This window comes from Artemia sp. Qi Xiang Cuo, chromosome 20 (genome assembly GCF_049724085.1).
Source record: "Artemia sp. Qi Xiang Cuo chromosome 20, ASM4972408v1, whole genome shotgun sequence".
NCBI classification, from domain to species: domain Eukaryota; kingdom Metazoa; phylum Arthropoda; class Branchiopoda; order Anostraca; family Artemiidae; genus Artemia; species Artemia sp. Qi Xiang Cuo.
Window position 1 is genome coordinate 54,022,484 of NC_142813.1, and position 26,504 is coordinate 54,048,987.

At 36.5% G+C, this 26,504-nt stretch overlaps 1 protein-coding gene across 3 annotated transcripts in view; it reads right to left on the minus strand.

Moving 5' to 3' along the window:
• LOC148940362 (uncharacterized) overlaps positions 1–26,504 on the minus strand; it is a 210,374-nt gene that overhangs the window by 82,150 nt on the left and 101,720 nt on the right. For 2 of the 3 annotated variants that reach the window (XM_089106166.1, XM_089106165.1), the window contains exons 7-8: positions 23,771–23,881; positions 3,421–3,534 (exon numbers count right to left, since the gene is read on the minus strand). In XM_089106166.1, coding sequence (XP_088962292.1) covers positions 3,421–3,534; positions 23,771–23,881 — 225 coding nt within the window. The remainder of the gene's footprint in view (positions 1–3,420; positions 3,535–23,770; positions 23,882–26,504) is intronic. The other variant, XM_089106167.1, reaches the window with a different exon arrangement.

A 26,504-nucleotide genomic window follows, 5' to 3' on the forward strand; every position in this document is an offset into this window, starting at 1 on the left:
ATATAGAAAAATGACATATATGACAGAAATTTTGAAGTTTAGCGTCTTTATAAATAAAGGCAAAATTATTTATTACTTTTTTGTTCATTTTTGTAAAAACTTAAAACTGGAACATAATATGGCTAACCAATTTTCAATTTAAAGCTTGTGCCATGAATGTCTTTTCAAGCTAAAAAACGCATCAAAAACTTGTTTATATGTATTTTTGTCACGTTTTTACGTGTCAGATACAGAATTTAGGGAAAGATTTCGAACCTGGTGCCCCTCCCCCCCCCTTATCGATACGGCATTCTTGAGATCACGTAGTTGTGTAAACGTTTTCCTCTGCTTTCCAAATAATGGCCTTTTATCGGTTGCACTATCAAAATTGACCCTTACATCTAAATATGGCCCTCTTCAAACTGTTATTCCTACGCATGTGGCTGCTCGCCCTCGGTGTCAAATATCTGCAAGTTCGATGATAGGCCTACTTCTACGTCCACACTTCCACTTCCACGCCTTGGTTTAAGCAAATGGACTTAATGCATGATCTCTGGGTCTGTTATCCCTTTTAGTAGCAATAAACAATGGCTAACAATTGGACAGCTACAAATTTCAATTAAAATTAAAGGAGTTGGCAAAAAAACAGACTAGGCAAAATCTGCAAATTTAAATCTTTCACGAGAATGAAAACAAGCTTTCGTTCGCCCGTATAATTAACCCAAATGAATAGCCCATAAAACGTTCAGTTGCAAATTTAAAAGCAAGAGTTCGGCAGTGAAATTCTACTAGCTTAGACTTGGAAACAAGTTTCTGCAAAATAAATCAACTCGAAGTACATGAGTAGTCACGGCTGCCAGACTAACTTAAAAATTGGCATACAATCAAGGGCTCTAGCAACATCTTTGAGAGAGAGGGGGCGCAGAAGTTTAAATTTTGTGGGGGCTATAGATACAAAAAGTTAATGTTACTTGTCTGTTATAGCGCCTACCACTCAAAAAGTGAAGTTAGGTTAATCATAATGAAATATACCTAAATATGAGGTATATTTATTATATATGTATGAGGTTATTGAGGTATATTATGAGGTGTGATAAAAATTTAATACTTTAGAAACAAATTTGGGCTAAATATTTGCACATTAGGGGGATAGGGGTAAAGTATTATGGGATCTGGATGCAAAATGTGTTAGGTACAATTATTCTGTATATTATGATGTAAGAATTGTTTTCTAACTTCACACTATGCAAATACTTTACCCCCACTCCCTAATGTGCAAATATATAGCCCAAATTATATATTTTCCATCTATTCTGTCACTTCTCTTTGTCTTGTCTCACGCAAAGCTGAAAGAAATTAACGAAAGAAACCGGTTCTACAATCCGTCAAAGGATGAATAACTTGAGTGGTCGGCACTATAACAGAAAAGTATCAAGATAATTTACCAGGAAAGTGCAATATATTTTTATGAAAACTAAAAACTGTACTTTTTATTAACTGACATGCTACCATAAGACAGTTACCCTCCCACGAGGGCCCCCCCTTCTACATGATCCTTTTTTTAGCTTCAATGAAATCCTAACTGCATTAACAGACCTGCTTTTAATGTAGCCTAATAAATTATTTAAACTATATAAATAATTTCCAGAAACACTTAAAAGTTTTCTAGCAATGGTAAAATTTTGTTCTACACCAATTTAATTGTACAATAATAGCGACAGGTCAGACTGGACATTTTAGAAAGAAATAGCTAGTTCGTTTATCCTTAAGAATAGTAAAAACAAATATATTACAAAAACCTTGCCAGTTTGTCAGACCTCCTATTTCACAAGAAAACTACAGTCCCGGCTTATTCCACCCCCCCCCCCCCCAAAAAAAATATTCATACTACGCCCTTGGTAAGTCTGACATTTACAGCAGTGAAAGCGAGATTATTATTTGAACTATACTTCAGAATCGTACTATCTTAAAAAAAAAGCAATAATGAACAAAGGTATATCAAGATTTTACCTCATTTAACATCGATTGACAATTGTAGATTTTTTTTTTTTTTTTTTTTTTTTTTTTTTTTTTTACAATGAGAAGTTCTTTTCTCTATCCAATTTTGACATTCGACAACTGTATTATGGCAAATCCACGGTTTCATGAAATCCTCCCCCCTGAACGTCTCCCTTTGCACCAACGGCTCGCACGACAAGTAGCTGAACCGGTATCTAAGATTCAGCCAGTAACAGCACGCCATATGCGTTACGCAAATAGTCTCGTTCCCTCGTTCGTCAAGGTTTTTAATGCTACACTCACTTGTCAATAATTGTATATATTTGTATATGTATGTATACATATATTTGTTTAAGATCATTATCTTTTTATTTGTTGTTGATGTTAAAGTTGTTTTGCTGTATTTGAACTTGAATTTATTAATTTTTTTCAGAAAGTTGGATGTCTTAAGTTTGACTCGGTGTTATTTTTAGTTCAATTTTGTATGACGATGACTGTGGCTGTGATTTATATATTTTTAGTGCCTCTTTCTTATTGTGAGAAGAACTGCCACTGATCGGCCTGACCGCATAAGGCGTTAAACAATAAAATCGATTGAGTATAGTCACGCTGAATTTGCCCTTTTCAATCCTTTCTAGAGCAGTGTTACTAGTGATTCCTATTTTAAAGAATAAAATCCCAAACAATAGTGTGTCTATAAAAGCTTGGTAGTGGCATAAAAATAGCTTCATGCAATGCAGCCTGCAACTTGCTATTTTCCTACTTTCGCAACATCTAATATCAGTAGTTCTTCTTATATTTAGCCCAACACAGCGCTATATTTTCATAAATTCCCGAGTGTGCCGTTGACTAGTGTGCCCGAGTTGTGCCGTTGTGCCGTCTGTTAACCCAGTTCTACCTTACTTTCTTTGGTACTACCTTACTTTACGTTATTTAGAACACAACTTAACCATAACACAATTTGAACAGCGAAAGAAAAACACATATTTGTAAAAAAAGGCACTAAAGTGATTTTAAAACTTTTTTCAAAAAAAAAAGCCACATTAGTTTCATTAAATTGTAACACAGAAAAACAGAGGAAATACTTGCAAAATAAATCTTGTGACTCACAACTTTTCACTCTTTATACTCGCTTAAAATTTAACTCGGCATTCGGCACCCAGACTCGGATTACAGGAGAACGAATCAGGTTTAAAAGGGCGAAAGTATTTGACATCCCTTCGTGACATACACTCAAGAAATTATGTGATTGGCTTACAAAAATATGTCACAGAGGTAAACCAATGAAATTAAATTACATTTTAACCACGGGATTAAACGAAAGTAATTTCTATTGTTCTCCTTGGCTATACCATGTAAGCTTATGGAAAGTACATAAAATAAAAAGCTTTCTGAGGCAGAAAAGACAAGCGCGTTAATAAGGTATCTTACCGAGCTACTTACCAAGACAAGCAGCTGGGATAAGGAGAAGTGGTGAATTACCGGAAGGGACTTGGTAACCAATATTACTGAAGGGAAGCGTTTGTGGTAGTATCATTCGTGTTATCTCGTTGCCGGCTAAAATGTAATATTATGGGATTATTATCGCGTATTTAATTTGAAACAGTGCTTTTTCTATATCAGTAGAGAGGTTTCCGAAATAAACCTTTATATCTTGTTTTTCTGACACTATTTTTTCAAAGTTAGCTTAAACGATGAATCTGATGAAAAATACTGTTAAAGGCATAAATTCTTAGCTTATGAAGTTTGAACCTTATTTTCAACTAGAATTCAAGCATCTTGGCCAAATTTAATTTTTCCAAAAAATAGCATATTTTAGAATTCTTGGAACGAAATCCTTTCAGTCAGGTAAAAGGGGTTACTAAAAGAATTTTCCGGGGGAGAGGTGTACCAAAAGAATGAATCAGGAGGTATTTACCTCCCATGGTCTTTGTCAGACGTTCTTGAAAAACGGCCTATTACCTGCATTTTTACGATAAATTTACGAGACAGAGAAACATTTTTAGTTTTTTAAAGAGAAACCGTATTTTACCAAATTTTTTGCTACTAATTCAAGAGTCCGAGAAATATCTTGAAGAGGGGGGTTCAGACCCATCACACCCCATCCAACTCCCTCGATACGGCCCTGCCTTCAGTGCCAGAAGGAAGTTAGACTTTAAACAGTTTCGCAAATCTCATTTTTTGTAATTTATTCTAAGCCCACACCCTTGGCGTTGACATGAAGCAATTCCTATTTCCAAACTTCTCTGGGTTATCTCAATGAAGAACTTGTCCAAAGTTTAGAACTGCGAGGTAGCAAAATATTTTTCAAAATAATTCAAACTGTATGATTACATTTTAAAGAACAAAAAAAGTGATTTTTTTTATAAATATATAATATAATAGTTAACACTTAAAGGCGGTAAATGACCTTTCTTTACAATTAAGCACTTGCTAGATTCAACAATCCAAAACATGCTGCCGTGCTTAGCGAAATAGAAATGTGTCAATAAACACAGTTTATGGGTGTTCAGTATTTTAATAAAGCCGTCTGACATATCAAATTAAGATTTATTTTGTTAATAATTTTAAACAGTCTAAAGCATTTCTTTTCAAGATGAAGGTCGATTGACTTCTCGAATTAGCCTAAAAGCCCATTCCAAGAAGCTTTAGGTAAATAGTATTTTGTCAAGACATTTGACACTGCCATTTAAGATGCGTCTTATTTGGTGGCGTTTGGTGGCATCAGGCCCGTTTGCATGAATTTATTTCGAAGGGTGATGCTGAGGCAAATCATGAACAAAATTTAGAAAATATGAGAAAACGCAACAAATTTCAAGAATTAAAAGGGGATTCATCAGAACTCTCCTCCCCATCTGCGTATGTACGTGCTAATTTCTGAATGAATCTAAGTCAGATATGCCTTTTTATCAGGTGCGGTTTTAGGGGAGGAACAGAGGAGCAGAAACGTTGGGGGTGCAAAATTTCAAATAAATAATCTAATGGTTATAATCATTTTGTAATTTTTGAACAAACAAAGTAGATGGTTACAGTTAGTAAATTAAAATAATTAATAAATCAATGAAATAAAAATAAATAAAAAACTAATTTTTAAGAAAAATAATCAAACTAATTAATTTAAAATAATTAAATAACTTAAAAATTAATTATTAATTAAAAAAATTGAATATAATTTGTTCATAAATGCAAATTTGTAAAAATTTGACCTGAAAATTTTGTGGGAGACAAGGGGGCGCTAATCAAGAATTCACCCCGGGTGCAAGAGAGGGCAGAAACGCCACTGCTTTCTATTCATAATTAATATCGAATGAATCTTCAACATGTACAAATAGGCAAAGACTAACTTAAAAAATTACTGGTGTGCGTATTCAACGCTAAGAACAGAGAACGGTATTGATTGAGTCACAAACAACTAGATAGCCTACAACAATTACACTACTCACCAGAAAATTTACTTATTGAATAAATCGCTGTAGGCTACTCAAAACCAAGTGCTATCTCACATTTTCATAGCTTAAAGTAGCGGATTTTTTTTTAAGAAGATACGCGTGAGAATTGAGAAACAACAGTGTAACTGAATAGCGTAGCTATTCAGTTACACTATTCAGTTCAGTTAGCGTAGCAGATTAGCATCAAACAGAGCTTTGCTCGACGTACATTCGTTATGTGCAATGATCTAACAAAGTTTATCCAAAAACATTCTCATTTATTGGTTTAGGAGGAGTATAACAAACATTTAGAAGTATAGAAAAAAAAATTAGAAGCATATTAACAGGGGACGGCGCATTGAAACCTAACAAAAATAAAGCAATTGCAAGAGCTAGTTTCGAGAAGTCACCAAATCTTCGTCATCACGTGTACATCTCGGAGTGCTACTTGTCCCACCACTCATAAACCACTTTCAATGGTATTGTTCTTTTATCTGTAACACACGCACAATAGATGATAAAAGGAACTAGTTAAACGGCTATCGGTCAATATAGAATTTGATCGAAAACCGTGCTTTATCATTACGTTTACAATATTTAAACTATTGTTTTTTGGGGTTTAGGAAAAAAAGGTACCTAGGTCAGGTTAGGTTAAGTATTTAATATATGCTATGATTTACCCCAACCCCCTGAAGTACAAATACAGAGCCAACATTTGTTTCTAAACTATTATATTTTCATCCTATTTTGTTTTGTTTCATTAGCATTAACCAAACTTCACTTCTCGCGTGTGTTACAGATAATAGACGTGAGAGGGGGGTTAGTTGCCCTCCAATTACTTTCATCTATTAAATAGGGCACTAGCCGTTTCAATTTTCAATCGAATGAGCCCTTTTTGAAGTTTTACGACAGCGCTTTCTATAAAAAACCTTATATACCCCCAGGGCATAACTTACAACCGTTGCCCTGAGGACTGTGCGGGGAGGGTTGTCATTCTTAAAGACCTAATTTCCAAAACTTTCAGCTGCATTGAACAAAATGGCTATCTAAAAAATCTGATTATGTGTTTGGGGAAAAGGTGGGCGTGAGAGGGGGGTTAGTTGCCCTCCAATCACTTTTGACTATTAGAAAGGACACTAGCCCTTTGAATTTTCAATCGAATGTGCCCTTTTTCTAGCGTCTACGACAAAGCTTTCAATAAAAACCTTATATGCCCCAGGGCATAACTTATAACCCTTGCTCTGAGGGCTCCGAGGGGGTTATTATCCCCAAAGACCTAATTTCCAGAATTTTCAACTACGTTGAAAAAAATAGCTACGGTATCTCAAAATGTTGATTGGATGTGTTTGGATGAATGGTGGGCGTGGAAGGCGAGTTAGTTGCCTTCCAGCCACTTTTGATTATTAAAAACGGCATTAATACTTTAAATGTCCAATCGAATGAGCTCTTTTTAAAGTTTTTATGACGACGCGTTTTATGAGAAGTTCGTATGCCCCCAGGGCATAACTTACAACTTTTGCTCTGAGGGCTGTGAGGGGGGGGGGTGTCATCATCAAAGACCTAATTTCAGAATTTTCAACTACGTTGAACAAAATTACTATCTGAACCTTCTGATTAGATGTTTTTGGGGAAAAGGTGGGCGTGAGAGGGGGGTTAGTTGCCCTCCAATCACTTTCAACTATTAAAAAGCGCACTAACCCTTTGAATTTCCAATCGAATGAATCTTTCTTTAAGTTTCTACGACAACGCTCTCTATAAAAATCTTATATGCCCCCAGGGCATAACTTACGACCCTCGCCCTGAGGGTTGTGGGGGAGTGTCCTCCTCAAAAACATAGTTTCTATCCGAAAGTCAACTACCCTGAACAAAATGGTTATCTCAAAATTTTGATTGGATGTGTTTGGGGAAATCGTGGGCATGGAAGGAGTTAGTTGCCTTCCAATCACTTTCGACTATTAAAAAGGGCATAAGGCACTCCAATTTCAAATCGAATGAACCCTTTTCAAAGTTTTTACAACAAGTCCTTCGATACGAAGTGCCCTGGTCTAAAACCAGAAAATTAATAATAAATAATGCATTGTGCCAACATCGTTCTTTATCTAGGCAGCGCTATTGCGCTGCCTATGATGCGCTGCCTATCTTTTCTATGCCTTACATGAAAATAATTCATGGCAGTGATAAGGAATGCCAAGTCACGAACCCTAACTATCGAGGCTAATGAAATTATTAAAAGACACAAAATTTAATTATCTTTGTTTGTTTATTGTATATAGGGTACGTCCACTATGTAGTATTGTCTGTTTGGAAGAAACAAAGTGTAGAATGAAATTATATTTTTTTTCAAATTTCTTATATAATAACAATCTATACCTTTTATTAGTAGCACATACCCAGTTCAGGGAACGATGGGAAGTAACTTCAAAATTTGAAGCAGGGACCGGGATCAAATACTATTTCTTTGGCGTCTAAAGAAAAGAAGAATTTTGCTTTTGTAATAAAAAATTCTCTAAACCAGCAAGTAATAGTAACTTCTACCATGCGCTACAAGACATATGACGAAGATGATCACATAAGAGCAGGCGGTACTTGTCGGTTATTGGAAACACGCCCAAAAAGTGAATTTATCTTAATCCTAATGAAAAATAACAAGACATGATGATAAAATAATACTTTATACACAAAACTATCGAAACTTAACCCGACCTAACGCAATCTAACCCCCACGCCTAATGTGCAAATATATAGCCCAAATTACACAAGTCCAATGGATTCTAAGTCCAATACATTGTATCATCCATCACTTGTTTTTGTTGCTATGAAACCTTTTCTCTGAGATGTAACCTAAGCGTAATTCTTGAATGTGTTTCAAGTAACCGATAAGTACCGAGCAGGCATTTACGAGTGAATTTGTTTTAATATACGATAAAATACGTAGGCTATATATATTTCTTATTAAAGGCGATAATACTTGAATTTAGCGCTAATAATATGCGACAATATGAATTTAGTGATAATGGTTTGGAACTAATTTAATAAATGATTGATTTTTGAAAGGGGAAGAGTACTCAAAGAGTTCTTTTGCTAATGCTATAAGTATTCAAACCTGAAATTGAATGGTCATCATTGAAATTGCACAAAAAAGCGGGGGGGGTAGGAAAGGAAGAGCAGTATCGAAATTTTGAATACACCCTATAAACTTTGGGTGTTACAACTTACAGGGAATTTACAAGGGAAAATAAGTAAGTGTTTGAAGAGCTTATCCTTTGAATTTATGAACAATGTCCTTAATTCATTTTCGATTTTTACTTTGAAAAATGGTCTTGGATACAGCTATTAGTTTTTTTGTTTTTTTTTTTTTTTTTTTTTGGGCAGGGGTAATCTTACCAAGCCAGTGTCTAGTATATCAGTGGAGGGCTTATTTCAACAAAAATTGATTTTTTTTTATTTTTTTTTTTTGCAGATGTATCCTATCTTAGTTGCGACAACAAAAGCGACTTTTTAATTTTTTATTTATTTTTGTGCAGAACGAAATATGTAGGACTTTCACATTTTAGAATGTACTTCTTCGAATTAGGCTGTAAAAAACTATTTTTTTTGTTGTGGACCCGTATAGCTAGCTCTCGCCAAATTTTAAAGCAAATTCAGTTCCAGGTGTGAAAGCATATAACTTTTAATAAGGGTCTTAACAAAATGTTTTTCTTGTATAAAAATCTTCTTTTAATATTTATGTTCAATACTTAACAATGTCCTTAATAAGGTCAATGCTCAATGTTTAGTATTTTGAAGAAATTATGCTCCTAATTACCGTAAAATGTTCGAATTTCACCTCGAGGGATTGCCACCTCTTCATTCCTGATGTAGGTCTCGGGGCACCACACGTTTCCACCGTGCTTGGCCAGTACTGTATAGCGTACACGATTTTTTTGTATCATGAATTCCTATTTCATTTAATGAATTTTTATTTTAATTACACACGGTTTTTTGGGTTATCCTCCATTGCCGTCTGAAGTATGAATGCACGCTCTCTAAAAGTCATTTATCTCTTGGGTATGTCGCAGTGTCCCAATGGGCATGTTTGCTTCATAAGATGTCAAGAGACAGACTTTGATTACGAACATATTTTCGTTACCTATAGGCTAAAAGCTACCGGAGGGGTTACCCTGTACTTTCAAAAATGGTAATACCAGGTGGCACGTCGCACGATTGACATAAGTGTACCACGCGTGGTGCGAAGTGTGCAACTTGTGGTACGCAGTGTGTCACGTGTGGTGCGAAGTGTGCCACGCGTGGTGCAAAGTGTGCCACACGTGGTGCGAAGTGTGCCACACGTGGTGCGAAGTGTGCCACACGTGGTGCGAAGATATATTGAAAGGGTACTGTTCGTACCCTTTCAATATATCTTCTAATAGTCAAAAGAGTTTTAATAGTAAAAAAAATTGGAGGGCAACTAACCCCCTCTCACGCCCACCATTTTCCCAAACACACACAATCAAAATTTTGAGATAGCCATTTTGTTCAACGTATTTTAAAGTTCTGGAAATTAGGTCTTTGAGGATGAACCCCCCCCCCCCCCCGCACACACACACAGCCCTCAGGGCAAGGATTTTAAGTTATGCCCTGGGGACATATGAGGTTTTTTATAGAAACCTATGTCGTAAAACTTCAAAAAGGGCTCATTCGATTGAAATTGAAAATTGCCCTTTTTAATAGATGAAAGTAATTGGAGGGCAACTAGCCCCCCTCTCATGTCCACCCTTTCCCCAAATACATCCAATCAAAATTTTAAGATATACGTTTTGTTCAACGTAGTTAAAACTTCTGGATATTGGGTCTTTAGGATGAAAACCCCCCTCAGAGCCCTCAGGGCAAGGATTGTAAGTTATACCCTGGGGCATATAAGTTTTTTTTATATATAAAAAGTGTTGTCGTAGAAACTTCAAAAATGGCTCATTTGATTGGACATTGAAAGAGCTAGTGCCCTTTTTAATAGTCGAAAGTGAATGGAGAGCCCCCCCCCCACCCCCACAGCCCTCATGGAAAGAGTTGCAAGTTAAGCCCTGGGGGCATATAAGGTTTTTAAAGAAAGCGTTGTCGTAGAAACTTCAAAAAGGGTTCATTCGATTGGAAATTGAGAGGACTAGTATCGTTTTTGAACAAAATTCTTTTAATTGTTTTCACTTATAACATTAAGAAAACAAAACTTAATTCAGATTTTAAGGAATAAATATTAGTCTATACATGTTGAATTTAAAATTCATTTGCATTTTAGTAAATGCTGTTGAAATTTTTAAGTAAAGTACAAAATTAGTCCTAATTTTTAGAAAGCATAGGGTTTGATAGCCCTTTTTATACTGATTTATGCTTATCTTAAGTTTGACTTTGCTTAATTTCTTTTTGTTTTGGGTTGTATTTATTTATTGCTACTGAATTGTGGTAGTTGTATGCTTGGTAGATTATTTGATTCCATTTTTGGTTCAATAGAGTTCTTTACTTTTTTTTGAAAAACTTATTTTGTGCAAAAAGTTTTTTTGATTAATCTCTTTAAAAAATAAATAAATATGCATCTGATTTTGACCGGCAGCCGGCAGTAATGCCTCAGAGGTAAGTAACAATTTTCATAACTGCAGATAAGTTTCAAATAGGCTTAGATTCTTCAAAAAATAAATTTCCTACTGTGTAGCTAAAAATAATTTTGATAAAATAAAACACTACCAGACGCTAGACCAGGGATGCAAACCACTGACGTCCAGAAGAGTACAAATCAAGGCCAAAAAAGAGTGATTTTTGCTCAAAAAGAGTGCAAGTCAAAAATTTGTACGCGTACGACTGCCAAAGCTTGCGCATCAGCTCTGAGGTATAAAAGAGTACATTCAAATGAAAAGTGCTCAGATTGGTAACCCTGTTCCTTTGGTTAATTACACTTCTGACGAAGTTACAAACTACTGACGTTCAAAGTGAATGAAAACTAAGACCCAAAAAGAGTGATTTTCACTCTTCCGCTTCCCCACTGAGGTAAAAAAGAGTGCATTTCACACAAAAAGTTTGCAAGTTGGCAACCCTGCACTATACTGCTTATAACTGCTGTAATCTGATCTGAGACTTCTGGTGCCAAGGCCCCTTGAAGCATTGCAAAATTTGTAACCTAAGGATCAAAATTACAAAGTAACCCAAGCGACAATGTTTATCGGATTGGATTCAAACCACAGTTTATATAATTATCTCAATTAGATAATAATTCTCAATTAGATAATTATATAAACTGTGATTCAAACTCTCAAAGGCGCAATAAAAGTCCTAGATGTTAATTTCTACCAAATTTAATTAAGTTTCAAAAGCCAGTAGTTACAGACGCAGATGTTAAAAACGTAACTCTTGCCTCTCAGAAGTCCGATCGAGCACGGAAACCCGTGGCCATAACTGTAACCACTTGAGTTTATCCCCTGCTCTTAACGCTAAAGCTCTTCTCATTCAAATTCAATGGCCCTTGTGTTCGAGCAGTCTTTCTAAAAGAATCGTGACAAAAAGTCAAACTTTTGCACAAAGAACAAGGATTGAGTAAGGAGCAGCCCCCCTCACATATGGAATAATTTTTGTTCGCTTTAAGTATTAATACTGCTCCTTACATTCAGTTGAAAACAAATGCTTTTTAAATTAATTTCCGACCATTTTTCAAAGCCCAACCGAGACCCCCCCCCCCGTGTAAAATTTTCGTTGGAAAATTTCCCTGGAAACTTTCCTCCCCATAAAAATTCCACCCGTGGAAAATCCCCCCCCCCCGTAAAAAAAACTCGTATATTTCCCAATAAAATACTATATGTCAACAACGGGCAAATTTCGTTACCCTAGCCCCTTTCCCAGGGACTATGGCGGGTCAGGTCATCCCCAAACTCAGTTATCGGACCTTTCAACTGTGCTGAATCGAGTGACTATCTCAGAATGCTGATCGTAAGTCCTTGGGGGAGGAAAGGATACGCATGGGAGAGTGGCTAGTTTCCCTCTAGCCCCCTCACATACGGAATAATTTCTTTACTTATTTCAACACATTATGTTTATTTGTGTTCTGTCTATTTAAGTTTATGTTCTTTTAAGTTTTGATGTTGATCCGTCCTTTCAGCTTACTTTAGGCCTCATGTGATTAGCTAATTAGTACGATCACACTCTGAGCTATGATAGATGCTATTAACTAGATAATTAGCAGAGGGTGAATGCAAGCGGAAAGTAAATTCCATTGTGCTAGCCAGCGTACGAAAATTGCCCTTAGGTCCCAAGGCTTCTCCGATACCACAGAGCTCTTGTTTACACCTGAAATAATGTGTCATCAAGTTTTACATACTATCCTTAGACTCCATATGGGCGGCTAATTAGTACGTTCAGACTCTGAACTAGTAGATGATCTGCCTAGAGTAAACCTATCTGTAGCTGTAACCACAATTTTCAACAAGTCTGAACGTTCAAAGGCCTTAAATCCGTAGCTCTGGAAAAATGATGCTGTTTTATTATTTCCGATAACGGTACCCTTTTTTATAGCCAGATAAGCGACACCCCCAATTACTTGATCCTACGCCACCAATGTGATCAGTTTGACAATTACCATCTGCATGGTAGGTCAGCTCATATAATAGACACTAGTTTCCAGAGCTCCGCGAGCAAGTCGTCAGCTCTCTGTGTGATTGACCAGGACCACAGGCCGACCATAGCAGTAGATTAAGGATACCCTTGATGGTCAATCATTTTGATCAAAAGTTTCTATCAATCGATTGACGTGTGCATTAATCAACCTTCAATCGACTCTTCAATGAACCCATCAAGCTAATCTAACACACTACTACTACTGCTACTACTACTAACAACTCACCGCAGCACCAAGCCACCTGAGTTCAACACAGCTACGCACGCTCCTCCCCCATCCCAATCTATTCAAAGCCTTCCATTTTACAGCCGCCCAGGAAATCTCTTATTCCCTTTAAAACCTTCTTTATGACGTCTTCCCACCACAGATGAAGACGACCTGCTTTCCGTTTATCTTTCGATGATTGGCCGAAAAGGACAACCTTCGGCAATCTATCCTCCTTCATCCGCACAACGTGCCCTAGCAACCTCAGCCTTTCTTTCATTATAGCCCTAGAGAGTGAGTGGTATTGAAACACATTTTTCGCATAGCCTATTGTTTGAAATACGGTCAGTCAGCCAGGTACCCAGAGCAATCCTTAAGTAATTTCTTTGGAAAACATCTAGCAAATCTTCATCCGCTTTTCGGAGCACCCATCAGAGACATATTTTGACCACTGTCATCACTGCAGCTTCTAATATTCTAATCTTGGTTTGCAGACTTATCTTCCTGTCCTTCCAAACTTTTTTTAACTGTGAAAAAAACACCCTGAGCCTTGGCTATTCTACTCTTAACATCTTCACTGCTCCCACCATCTTTATTAATAATACTACCAAGGTAAGTGAAGCTGCGGCCCAGCTGAAAAATCTTTTCATTACCCAACGTCACCTTTTCATCTTCACTTAATCCTAGCCTTAGTGACTAAGTCTTCTTAACATTAATTTTCAAACCTATTCTAGCACCCTGAACTCGCAAAACCTCTAAAACTTCTTTCATTTTGTCACACTTTCATCTAGGATGCTTAAAATCATCAGCATAATCTAAGTCCAGGAGACTTTTTCCTTCCCATTTGATTCCGTGGTCTCCCAATGCCTTTCCTGTGCTCCTTAAGACAAAGTCCATCAAAACAATCCATATAAAGGGCATAGAAAACAACCCTACTTAACTCCTGATTTAATACAAAACCAGCTGCAACAGAATCGAACGCTTCCTCATAATCTAACTGAAAACTGAGGACCGAAGGTGTTTGAAAACTCAGGCACTTCTCAATTATTAGCCTAAGAGTGAAAATTGGTCGACACATCCTCTACCTTTTCTAAAACCGCACTGTTCTTTTCTTAAAACTTTGTCTACGGCATCTCCCAGTCTAAAAAGTATCATATTACTAAGTAATTTACTGCCTACAGAGACCAAACTAATGCCTTGATAATTACCACACTCACTTTTATCACCTTTCTTATAAAGTGGCTTAATTAAGATTTTCCTAAAATCGTTAAGACTTCCTCTTTTTAAAAATTATATTCATAATCTTCAGTAACTTATTACTAGCCTCAGAGCCACCATATTTAAGAAACTCATTTACCACCCTATCAGCACCTGGAGCCTTATTATTTTTTAATCCTTTTAGAACTGTCGCTAATTCCTCTTCACAAAACAAATCTCCCTTCACATCCAAGTATCACAAACTTGTTCATTTTCCTATTTATCTTTTCCTGAAACTCTATCTCGGTTAAGCAAATTTACTTTTGATCAAAATGATTGAGTCATGCAAACTTTCTATCAATCACCGCCAAAGCTTGACTCAAGCGTCAAAGAGGTTCACAGACGGTCAATCATGCTTGAGTCAATCGATTGACAGAAACTTTTGATCAAAATGATTGACCATCTAGGGTAGTGGTTCCCAACCGATATGGGGCACGCCCCGCCAAGGCATTTCTAATATCATGATGTCCCCTTGTGACGTAAAAAAATGGTTATTCAAAATGTTACGAATCGGAAAATGCCATTAATTTGGTATCTTTTCTTGAGTCGTCCTCTAGACATATTTTATACTAATAAAAAAATATGGTCTGAATACACCACCTTTTACACAATGCAAATCGTCATTACAATACTATCATGTATAGTTTTGCTCTTTCAATGCATTTGATTGTGATGTTTTTCACATGATTAAAAAAAAAAATTAACTGAAAGTAAGGAGCGACGTCAAAACTTAAAACGAACGGAAATTATTCCGTATATGAAAGAGGCTGTCCCCTCCTCAACGCCTCGCTCTTTACGCTAAAGTTTTTTATTGTTAAAAAAATAGAATTGTGAGAAAGTCAAACTTTAGCGTAAACAGCGCGGCGTTGAGGAGGGGACAGCCCTTTCATGTACAAAACAATTTCTGTTCGTTTCAAGGTTTAACGTCGCTCCTTACTTTCAGTTTTAAAAAAACCTGTTTTTTTATTTAATTTTTGAACGTTTTTGAATTAATGTCGGTCTTGATATTGGCTCACCGTACATGAATAATTAAAACAAAATTTGCATATTAATTTTACTTTTATTTGCTTAAATGGCTTTCTCGAAAGTTGTTTAATTTTATTTACGGTCGTTCTTATAAGTAATAAATATACGTAACTTACGAATTAACTTACGTAACGAACTTCTATATTCATACATTTAATACGTATATTAGGGGGTTCGCCCCCACGTCAATACCTCGCTCTTTACGCTAAACTTCGCATTTTGTACCGATTCTTTAAGAATGACCCCATAATCACAAATGCTGTTAATTAGAATAAACAGCTCTTATGAAAGTACTAAAAGATCTTTGGCTTAACGAGCGAGGTATTGACTAGGGGGCGAACCCAATCATATAAGTAATATTTTCTGTTCGTTTTAAGTTTTGATGTTGCTACTTACTTTCAGTTGAAAAACTTGATCCGGCGCCCCCTTCATAGAAATGTCCCTTCCCCCATGAAAACTTTCTCCATGGAAAGATCCTCACACATAGCCCCCAGACCCCTCCCCCCACTACCCGAAAAATCCCCCCTGAAAACGTCTGTATACTTCCCAATAACCAATATTATGTGGGAGGGTTCCAATGAGCCCTCCCACGATATTCTTGGACCACTGGGTCGATCACCCCTGGAAAAAAAAAAATAAAAAAAAACATGCATCCGTCATATTTCTTCTGGCAAAGATACAAAAATTCCACAGTTTTGCAGATAGGAACTTGAAACCTCTACAGTAGTGTTCTCTGATACGCTGAATCTGATGGTGTTATTTTCATTAAGGTTCTATAACTTTTAGGGGGTCTTTCCCCCTTTTTCGAAAATCAGCCAAATTTTCTCAGGATGCGTAGGACTAAACTTGATTAAACTTATATATTTGAAATCAGCATTAAAATCTGATTCTTTGGATGTATCTATTGGTATCAAAATCCTATTTTTTAAGAGTTTCGGTTACTATTGAGCCGGGTCGCTCCTTGCTTACAGTTCGTTACCACGAACTGTTTGAAAAATATTATCGCAAAATTAAAGCTCTAAAGTATTGTTAGCCGAATGGTGCACACCCTGCCCGTTATCCGCCAAAATATTACCATCCCCCACCAGTGGGGCCTGCGCCCAACATTGGAAATCATGGGTCTAGGACCTCTTTTAAAGTAAGTTGGGAAGCATTGAGCCATAAACGATATCAGAGTAATCTCTACAAGTTTTTTTTTTCAGCATATTTTCAATTTCATATTTTCAAAAGAATAAGGAAGAAATTCATGAAAAAATTTATCTTTCTTGAAAATATGCACACGTTGAAAAAGTTTTGGAAAAAAACGGAATATAAAATAATTCGTGTTGATATCAGGGTTGCCAACTGCTGACGTCCAAAAAGAGTGCAAATCAAGGCCAAAAAAGAGTGATTTTTGCTCAAAAAGAGTGCAAACCAAAGAATTTGCATGCGCACGGCTGTTACAGCGTGTGCATCGCCTCTGCGGTATAAAAGAGAGCATTTAAATCAAAATTGTGCAAGTTGGTAACATGGTTCCTTGGGTTAAATACATTTCTGACGAAGATGCCAACTACTGACGTTCAAATTGAATGAAAAAAATAACACCCAAAAAGAATAATTTTCTATCTTTCCCCTCTGAGGTAAAAAAAAAAGAGTGCATTTCACACGAAAAGTGTACCAGTTGGCTACCCTGATTGATATGCATCCTTATTTCAAGTTCAAGACGGCGTTTGTAGCGTTGATTGTAACTAATGGTATTTTATTATGTTTTTTGCTGACTCAATTTGATTAATTGTACTCTTAAGTCAGGCTCCTTTCCTGACTTGAAATATACAAATGTCCTTGGCTGAATCAACTTTACCATTATTTGAACTGCACCCACCTGGTTTTCAGGTCCCACTCTTCTTGGCGTGTTCTGTGGTTGTTCATGACGAATTTTTGCAGTATATTCCTTTTTTTAACTTTCCTCTCAATTATTTGCTTCGGAAAATAATTGTTTGACCATCAAAACTTAAATTTTAAGTGTTTGTCATCTTTTAATTTCTCGACATGCAACTACCAAGCTAACAGTTTTTGCGAATGGGCTTGGATACATATGATCATAGAGGCTAATACTGTAGCCCTTCCAAAAAGATTCCTGTATGGACCTGTCCTCCTCTAGAGGAATTTTTCAAATAAATCTAAAGGCCTCAAGTAAGAGGTTTTTTAACGGCAACTTCACGACCAATTAACGAGTCGGAGATATATTTTAGCAGGGTTCCAAGTGGGTAGCCAACCCCCTTGGATACGGCCCTGTTTAAAATACAGGAGAATCTGAACATTTGAATCGATCCACCTCAAATAAGCTTCACCCAGAGCTTCTAGTTCTAAATATACTAATTTTCTTTGCCAAAATATTTGCTAAAAATGGTAAAACTCTAGGCCGGCTAAGCGTTAGTTCAGGAATACACCTTAAGAATCTAGGATAAAATTTCGTCCAACATTAATAATTATTGTACAGATAATTCTTTAAGACCTGGACTGGAATATTCGTTTTTTTTTTCAAATTAAGAGCTTCAGTACCCTGACTGAATCGGTTTACCGGGCGGAAATCAGTCTTAAGAAATTCTTTAACTTTTGAGACAATATTTTAAAATGAAAAAGTTATCTTCATTATTTAAATGTTATGTAAGTTTGCATTCATTAGCTATAAAATGAAATTCGCAGCCAGAGCAGTAACGTCAATTGGATTGGGAATGTGGGAAGGCACTTGCCCCCCCCCCCATATATTTTTGTGAAAGTCGCAGCCAGAGCAGTAACATCAATTGGGTTGGGAATATGGGAAGGCACTTGCCCCCCCACATATTTTTGACCACCCCCTAGATTTAGAAAAAATGGTAAGTTTGTTGGAAATGGCCTTTAGTATTTTCGTTGAAAAAAAAAAGAAAAAGGAACAAAAATATTACAGAACCTTAGATTCTGAAAAAAAAACACATTTTTTTGCCACCAAACCCTACATTTTGATGAATTGAAACCACTGAGCTAGCAATGCCTTCACTTTGTGAAATCCACTATCTTACTAGCAAAATACTACTACAAGACGAAAAAGCACAGTTTTCATAAATTGTTCGTACGTGTGAGGTTAAACTGACATACGGAGCACTAAATGAATGAAAAAAAAAATAGTATAATTTTGGATATGCTCGTGTCATTAATTATGGGAGAGGGAAAATGTACCACAAATGGCACAAATATACTGCCTGTGGCAACCATGCTCGCAGTAGAAAAAAAAATCATCCCGAACTTTCAAATAGACATCATTGTCGGGGTATTATGTTCAAAGCGTGATTACATCTTGACAAGTAGGAAAATAATGTTCAATTCGAATCCTCAATTCGCTTGCCAGAAAACAGTTGAAGTGAAAGCTGAGATAACGCTTGCCAAGTGAAATTGTAGGCTTCGTTCTTAGCATTATTTCAATTCAGTCTAAATTTATACGCAAATAGACACACCAATTTTTTTTTTCGGATCCGTTCACTATCGTTTTTGATAGACCAGTGGTTTTCAGCCAATTTTGGGCCATGCCACATCTAGGCATTTCTAAAATCCGGATGTCCCCCTCGTTATATATAAATTTTGTTATTAAAAATTTTACGTGTATTTACCATAAGGAAGCTTATTAATTTGGTATTGTTTGTCGGGTCGTCCCATGATTTTTTTTTCAAAAATTAAGGGGTACTCTTGCATTATATGGGCCTTTCTAAAGTAATTTTTGGTTAATGCTAATGAAATAAAAAAAGGGATGAATATACAATAGTTTAGAAGCAAATTTGGGCTATATATTTGCACATTAGGGGGGCAAAGTATACCGTATATATTAAATACGTAACCTAACTTAACTTAACCTAGGTACCCCCCTAAAACCCAAAAAAAAAAAAGTTTAAATATAATTCCCAGAGTGAGAAACCCCTGAATACTTGTTTACACAACATCAGATAGCAAATCTTTGCTTTTGTCAAGGATGCCTCGGGTTTTTCGTGACTGGTTTCCTTGTAGAGGCCCACATAATGGGAAGTACCCTTTTTTTACTCTTTAAATGCATATGAATGTGAATTTTTTGTGTCTTCGCATTTTTTTTTTTATTTTTTTATTAAGGTTCTAACTTCTAAAGGATAGTAAGCCGAAGGGTGTACGTCCTACTCATGATCCACCAAAGTATTGTCATGCCCCACCATTGGCGCCTGCGCTTCACGTTGGGAGTCACGGCCATAGAGCCTAGAAGCCGCACACTTCAATTGTCAAACCGTCGCTGTGCCGCCTAAAGGTCGAATCTAATATTTCTGAGATAATGGCCAGAAGCCCAGAACATTTTTGCTAAGCTATAAGCCCTATCAAGCTCAAAGGCTTGATTAGTAAAGCAATATAGATCAGAAGATCAAAGTGTGACTGAAAAGACATTCTCGCACACATTGGCATATGACTATTTACCTTTTGAGAACAACTTTGTAAATAATTTTTCGGTACTTATCTCAGAATTTGGAAAGCGGACACATTGGCACCAGTTTAAGAAAGTTAGGAGGGGAGGGTGACAGATGTATTTATCAAAAGATAGAGGGGTAATTTTGTATTTTTTCAGTTTTCAATGAAAATACAAAACTATATTATTCAATATATAGATGGGGGAAGTGCTGAGGACATATGCCCCTACCACTACCCCTCCCCCTCAATCGACGCCACTGGTCAGATATGACCTTTATGTGTTACCATCACTAAAACGTGCTTATTATCTGGCAGAGATAAAGCTTCAGTATTCTCCAGAATCCCTTAGGTGCCGGTACGTAAGCAGAGTGAGGGAATCTTCAACTCCCCACCCCAAAAAAAAAACTTAAGATTTATCTTATAATTTCTCATATTTTCATACATTTAAGATTTTTTTAGGGCTCAAAACCTTTGAGCTCCCTAAAATGTTTTCGTACCATATAGGCCCAGAATTTTTTATGTGGGGGAGAGGGGAGAAAAACGGCGGGCTTGTTAAAATACAAAAAGATGAATAATGTGAAAAATATAAGAAAGTTTATAAAAATCTGGAAATTTCTAACAGGGATGAGGCACGGGGCCGACTGCCTCTACCCCCGTGTGCGTAGCTGCTCAGGGGTGCAGGTGGTACTTACGTATTATCCAGAACACACTCGAGAAGTGAAGTTAGGTTAATCATAATGACATATACCAAAACATGATGAAAATATAATACTTTAGAAAGAAAATTATGGAAACTATAACAAAGAATTATGAAAAGTCGACTGCCCAGAACGCATTATATTAAATGCCTAACCACCACTATATATTAACTATTTGATTAAAATACATAAAGCTAAGAGAGGAAAGGAAATAATAAATGAAAAATAAAATAAAAAAGGTGAGAAAACGAGGATTTTCTCACCTTATTAAATTAAGGTGATTTATTTAATTAAAATATTCCTACTAAACGAGTAAAATATTCCTATACTAAACGAGCCAATTCTCAGTGTGGTCCGTTCTCTACCGTCTTGGAGTTTATTGTCCCAATTTTATAGAGGCATGTGTTTCATTGAGTTTTAAAGAGGCCCAGGAAGGTCAATCATTTTGATCAAAAGCTTCCGTCAATCGATTGAATCAAGCATGATTGACCGTCTAGGAATCTGTTTGACGCTTGAGTCAAGCGTTGACGGTGATTGTTACAAAGTTTGAATGACTCGAACATTCTGAAAAAAGGAGCGTGCTACATTAGCTTTGGTCAAGATTGAAGGGTCGATTGAAGATTAATCAAAGCACACGTCAATCGATTGAATCAAGCATGATTGACCGTCTAGGAATCTGTTTGACGCTTGAGTCAAGCGTTGACGGTGATTGTTACAAAGTTAGAATGACTCGAACATTCTGAAAAAAAGGAGCGTGCTACATTAGCTTTGGTCAAGATTGAAGGGTCGATTGAAGATTAATCAAAGCACACGTCAATCGATTGAATCAAGCATGATTGACCGTCTAGGAATCTGTTTGAAGCTTGAGTCAAGCGTTGACGGTGATTGTTACAAAGTTTGAATGACTCGAACATTCTGAAAAAAAGGAGCGTGCTACATTAGCTTTGGTCAAGATTGAAGGGTCGATTGAAGATTAATCAAAGCACACGTCAATCGATTGAATCAAGCATGATTGACCGTCTAGGAATCTGTTTGACGCTTGAGTCAAGCGTTGACGGTGATTGTTACAAAGTTTGAATGACTCGAACATTCTGAAAAAAAGGAGCGTGCTACATTAGCTTTGGTCAAGATTGAAGGGTCGATTGAAGATTAATCAAAGCACACGTCAATCGATTGACGGAAACTTTTTATCAAAATGATTGACCGTCTAGGGCCTCCTTTATAATGGTTAGCATGGAATAACACTATAACAAACTTCTACTGTTGCTAGAACCTCTTCGAAATATTTCCGCTACCGTGGTGTTATCACGGTATAGGCAGTACGTGTAGAGCAACATTTCCACTTTTGGGTTTTTCAACAAGTTTGTTGTGGTTTTGTTTTTCTTTTGTGTTTCGTTTTTTCCTCGTAAACTGGGTTTCTAAAATTCATAATAAAAAAAAAAATCTGGCAAACACCACAGAATCTGTACTGATAAGATAAATAAAGCTTGAAAAGTGGAAAATATTATGTTATAAATACGATTGATTAAACGATCCCACTTTTCACATTTCAACCGGATTTTTTTTTTTTTTTTTTTTTTTTTTTTTTTTTTTTTTAGTCACGAGTTTCTACGTGGTTTTTCTCCATAGCTTCGTGTAAATTCATGTAAATACCACCAAAGCCATGATGATAAGATAAATAACGGTTTAAAGCTTTCAAATAATATTATCAGCGGCAAGCGGAGTAGCCTATAAACGATTCCTAATTTAGTCGTTGATCATCCTCCGCAGTCCTAAAAATAAACCTTTTCGCGTTTATTTTTACGAGCTGTCCCTCTAGAAAAATTGCTAAGGCCTGAACCTAAGTAAAACTATGAAGAATACGTGCTTTATATTAAGTGATGACAAATATAGAAGGACGTTCGGAGAGTTTAAATGGGAACAACTAAAGGCAATTGACAATGAAAACTGCACGGGGGAGGGGTCTTAAGATCTGCAACGACAAAGCAAGTTTCACTGAATCCACTACTGAGTACGTAAAAAGGGTACGTAAATGATTTTGTACCTAGGTATTATAGCGACCACACTTTGTTCTTAATCTGTAATGAAACCGGTTTTCTGTGTCCACTCGGAAATAATCAGCTTAGCCTGAGCGAGAAGGTATATTTTAATTAAATATTTAATAGATAGAGGTGGTTAGCTTAGTTATTTAATATAATGCATTCTGGGCGGCCTGTTGTATGAATTATACTAGCACAGTTGGTACAAATAAGCCATCGAGCCATACAAAGCTATCGAGTTGCGTGCAGGTTTCATGGTCAAAGACAACACTTTATTGTTAATTGGCCTACATTTCACTATCAAACACTGGTTTTTCGTCTTTAATGACAAACTTCACGAAATCCAATTTAAGAGCCATCAGAAAAAATGTCACTTAAAGGAGAGGGGTAGCCTAATCCCCCCTAGTGTATTCAGCAAACCGTAAGAAAGGAGTTGAGTTCGTACTAAAATTCAGCCGGAAGTACCACACTTTTATAAAATGGTACTTGTCTATTAAAGCGACCACACTTTATTCTTGATCTGTAACAAAGCCGGTTTTCTTTGTGCACTCGGAGATAATCAGCTTATCCTGAGTGAGATAAACTATTATGTAGATATTTTCTAATTAAATAATTAATTTATAGAGTTGGTTAGGCATTTAATAATATGCGTTTTGTGCGGCCTGCTTTCCATAATTATCTGCTGTAGTTTCTATAATTTTGTAACTAAAGTATTATATTATCAAATTTTGGTATATTTCATTAGGATTAATCTAAACTCACTTGGGTTTGGTCACTTTAATAGACACGTATTTACAAATTTACTGGGACTTACCGCAATTTCACCAAAACATCAATTTCAGCTGGCAAAAACAAGCAGCCAGTCGCTAAAATTTTGTTCTGATCCCCTTCCTCCCACACACACTTTTTAGCTGGTGACGCCTCCGGGCAATAGCTTGTAGCACGAACCCATTAGTTAACAGTTTACAACTTAATGCAACGTGCCAGTTAAAGCAGCAATGATCTAATGTCTATAAACAAAACTTATTTTGTGTCTGAATACCAGCATAAAACCTTCCCAGCATTATGACTCACCTGAAAATGTAGCAGCCGTTCCCACCCAAACTGACTGTTTGCTTATTCCGACTTGTTGATCAACTCCTGTACATGTTTGTGTAGCCCAAGCGGTTGACGGCTCATTTGTATCTGGAAATAATGCAATTCATTTAAAAAAGTGGCAGAGAGAGAAGTATAAACGGTTTGGTCAGGGCCGGGGGGGGCTAAAGAAACTTAAATACGCATCGAAAATTGTTTCTTTTGATTTTGGTTACGTTTTTACGAGTAGGACAAACATTTCAGGGGGCGGGGGGGTCAAACCCACTAGCCCTCCCTGGATACGGCCTTCGCTTTGGTATATACAGTTTTACCTGAGTTTTAGACAGTTTGGCAGACATTTCCCATATCAGAGCCGTGACAAGAACCAAATGCAGTTGGCCAAATTTAGTTTTAGGAGGCACTTGCCCCTGACGCAGAAATTTTAAAGGCGCAAAATTTCAAATAAATAATCTATCGGTTATAATCCTTTTGGAATTTTGAAATTTTAGGAGCATAGAACACAAAATTAGAAGCAATCAATTGGGACGAGATGCAGAGGCTAAAGAAAGAAAAGCCAGATTTAAAATAAATAGAAAATCGTGTTAATAACTGAAAAAAATTGTTAATAAATACAATTTATGTTAAAATTTGGTCTAAAAATGTTTGAGAGACGGGGGGGGGGCGCTAATCACGATTCTGTCCCGGGCACAAGAGAGACCAGAACCTCCACTGCGGCAAAACCCAAAATTTCGAAGCCATACTCCGCACTTATCGGGAAGGTCTAGGAATGGTCTTTGAGTCGAATATGGTCACAATACTGTGTTCGATCAATTTTCAGGTGCGGTCACAAGATGCATTATGCTTATTTCCTGTATTTTTATTTCTCTTTTTTTACAGTTAATGGTAAAAATTGAACTAGATTAGGATATACTGGAACAGTAGGTAAAACAATGGCTAAACAATAAAATGTCAGTCGGAATTTTGATTACACCAAATAAATAAAAAAGCAAGGTTTATGTAAGTCTCAACAAAAATAAAGTACCCTCAAAACTTAAGAGAACAGGGATTATACTAAATATCAGGATGGCTGCCCCCCCCCTCGAAAATTTGGAAAATAGAGGTTAAAATTTGTGCGTGTCAATATGGATTCCATTAAGTTAATTCTGTTAGTTATTTTTTCCTCTTTTTGTTTTGACAATGATCATAGTTTTTTCAAATATGATGGATACACAGTTAAGCGGCTTTCACAGTACGTACGTAATTTTCTATGCTAATTGATTTGGTTGCGTCGTTTTATCTTTCATACTCAGAACTCCTTTCACTCCAGGCTAACGTAAAAACCTATAAAACCGTCAGATCCATTGTCTAAAATCATCACAATCATCATAAGTAAACTATTTAAAAAAAAATTAAAATGTGGAATAAACATGGAGATTCAAGCCCTGTTGATGATCTTATGGTTATTACAGCAGGATGGCTTGTGTTAGAACTGTGTAAGATCGTCACGGGATATATTGCTGTATGATTACTGGCTTGTGTTAGAACTGTCTATAACGTAGCACAGTCTGTTATTCTCCTGACATTTTTTTCCCGGCGTAGTGTGATCAGGGTTGCTTTTTATATCACCTAAACAAAAAATCACTAAATCAGCACATAAATCACTAGATTATTAACGAAAATCACTAAATCAACCAAAAATCATAAAAATTGAGTGATGTTTTCTTTACAGGATGGCAACCCTGGGTGTGATAGCATGATTAGAGATAAGATACTGAACATTATGAACGCGATTTTCGATAAGGGGGGGGGGATCAAACAACAGGCTAAATGATAAATGTACTTCGGTCCGACAGTCTAGGGCTAAAATAAATGTAGCTAAGACGGCTAAGCTACGCTTCGCGGATGAAGGATGATAGTTTGCCAATAATAGTACATTCATCTGGGGGTATATAAACGGCAGGGTGTCCTCGAACCAGGTGGGAAGAGGTATAACGAACATTGGTACTGTTGTATTAGCTGGAACCCACGCAAGAAGTGAACTTTGGTTAATGCTAATGAAATAAAACAAAATGGGATGAAAAAATAAGTTTAGAAACAAACTTTGGCTATATATTTGCACACTAGGGTCGTGGGGGTAAAGTATAGCATATATTAAATACGTAACCTAACCTAACCTAGGTACCTTTTTTCCCCTAAACCCCAAAAAACAAAAGTTTAAAGATTGTAAACGCAGGGACAGACCACGGCTTGCTATCCAGTTCCCTTTTGAAAGAAACCCGTTTGACTAGTTTCTTAAGCATCTTCCCTATATAATATATTGCGTGGGTTCCAGCTAATACAACAGTACCGGAACATTTTTAACGCAGTTGAAGCCAGAGAGTATGGGTACTTTATAAGAGTGGAAGCTAGTAGCATTGTCGAAAAAAAAACAAAAAATAATGCCATCTTGCGTTTGGCGTTTCTTGGCATTATTTTGAAACGTCAAAACGTATTATTTTCATAAATTGAGATCAAACACTATACACCCAAGCCACATTACAGTCATACTTATAATAAAATCAAAATTACACACGACTAAGCGCCAATTATCTATGTCGTTCGTAATTTCTCCAGTTAAACATTGTTCAACATTTAAGCACAAAATTCGGTACTTTTCTGTTATAGCGCCTATGTTAAGTTGGTACTTGTTAAGAATCCAGTCAACTCGCGATAAGTGAAGTTTGGTTAATGCTAA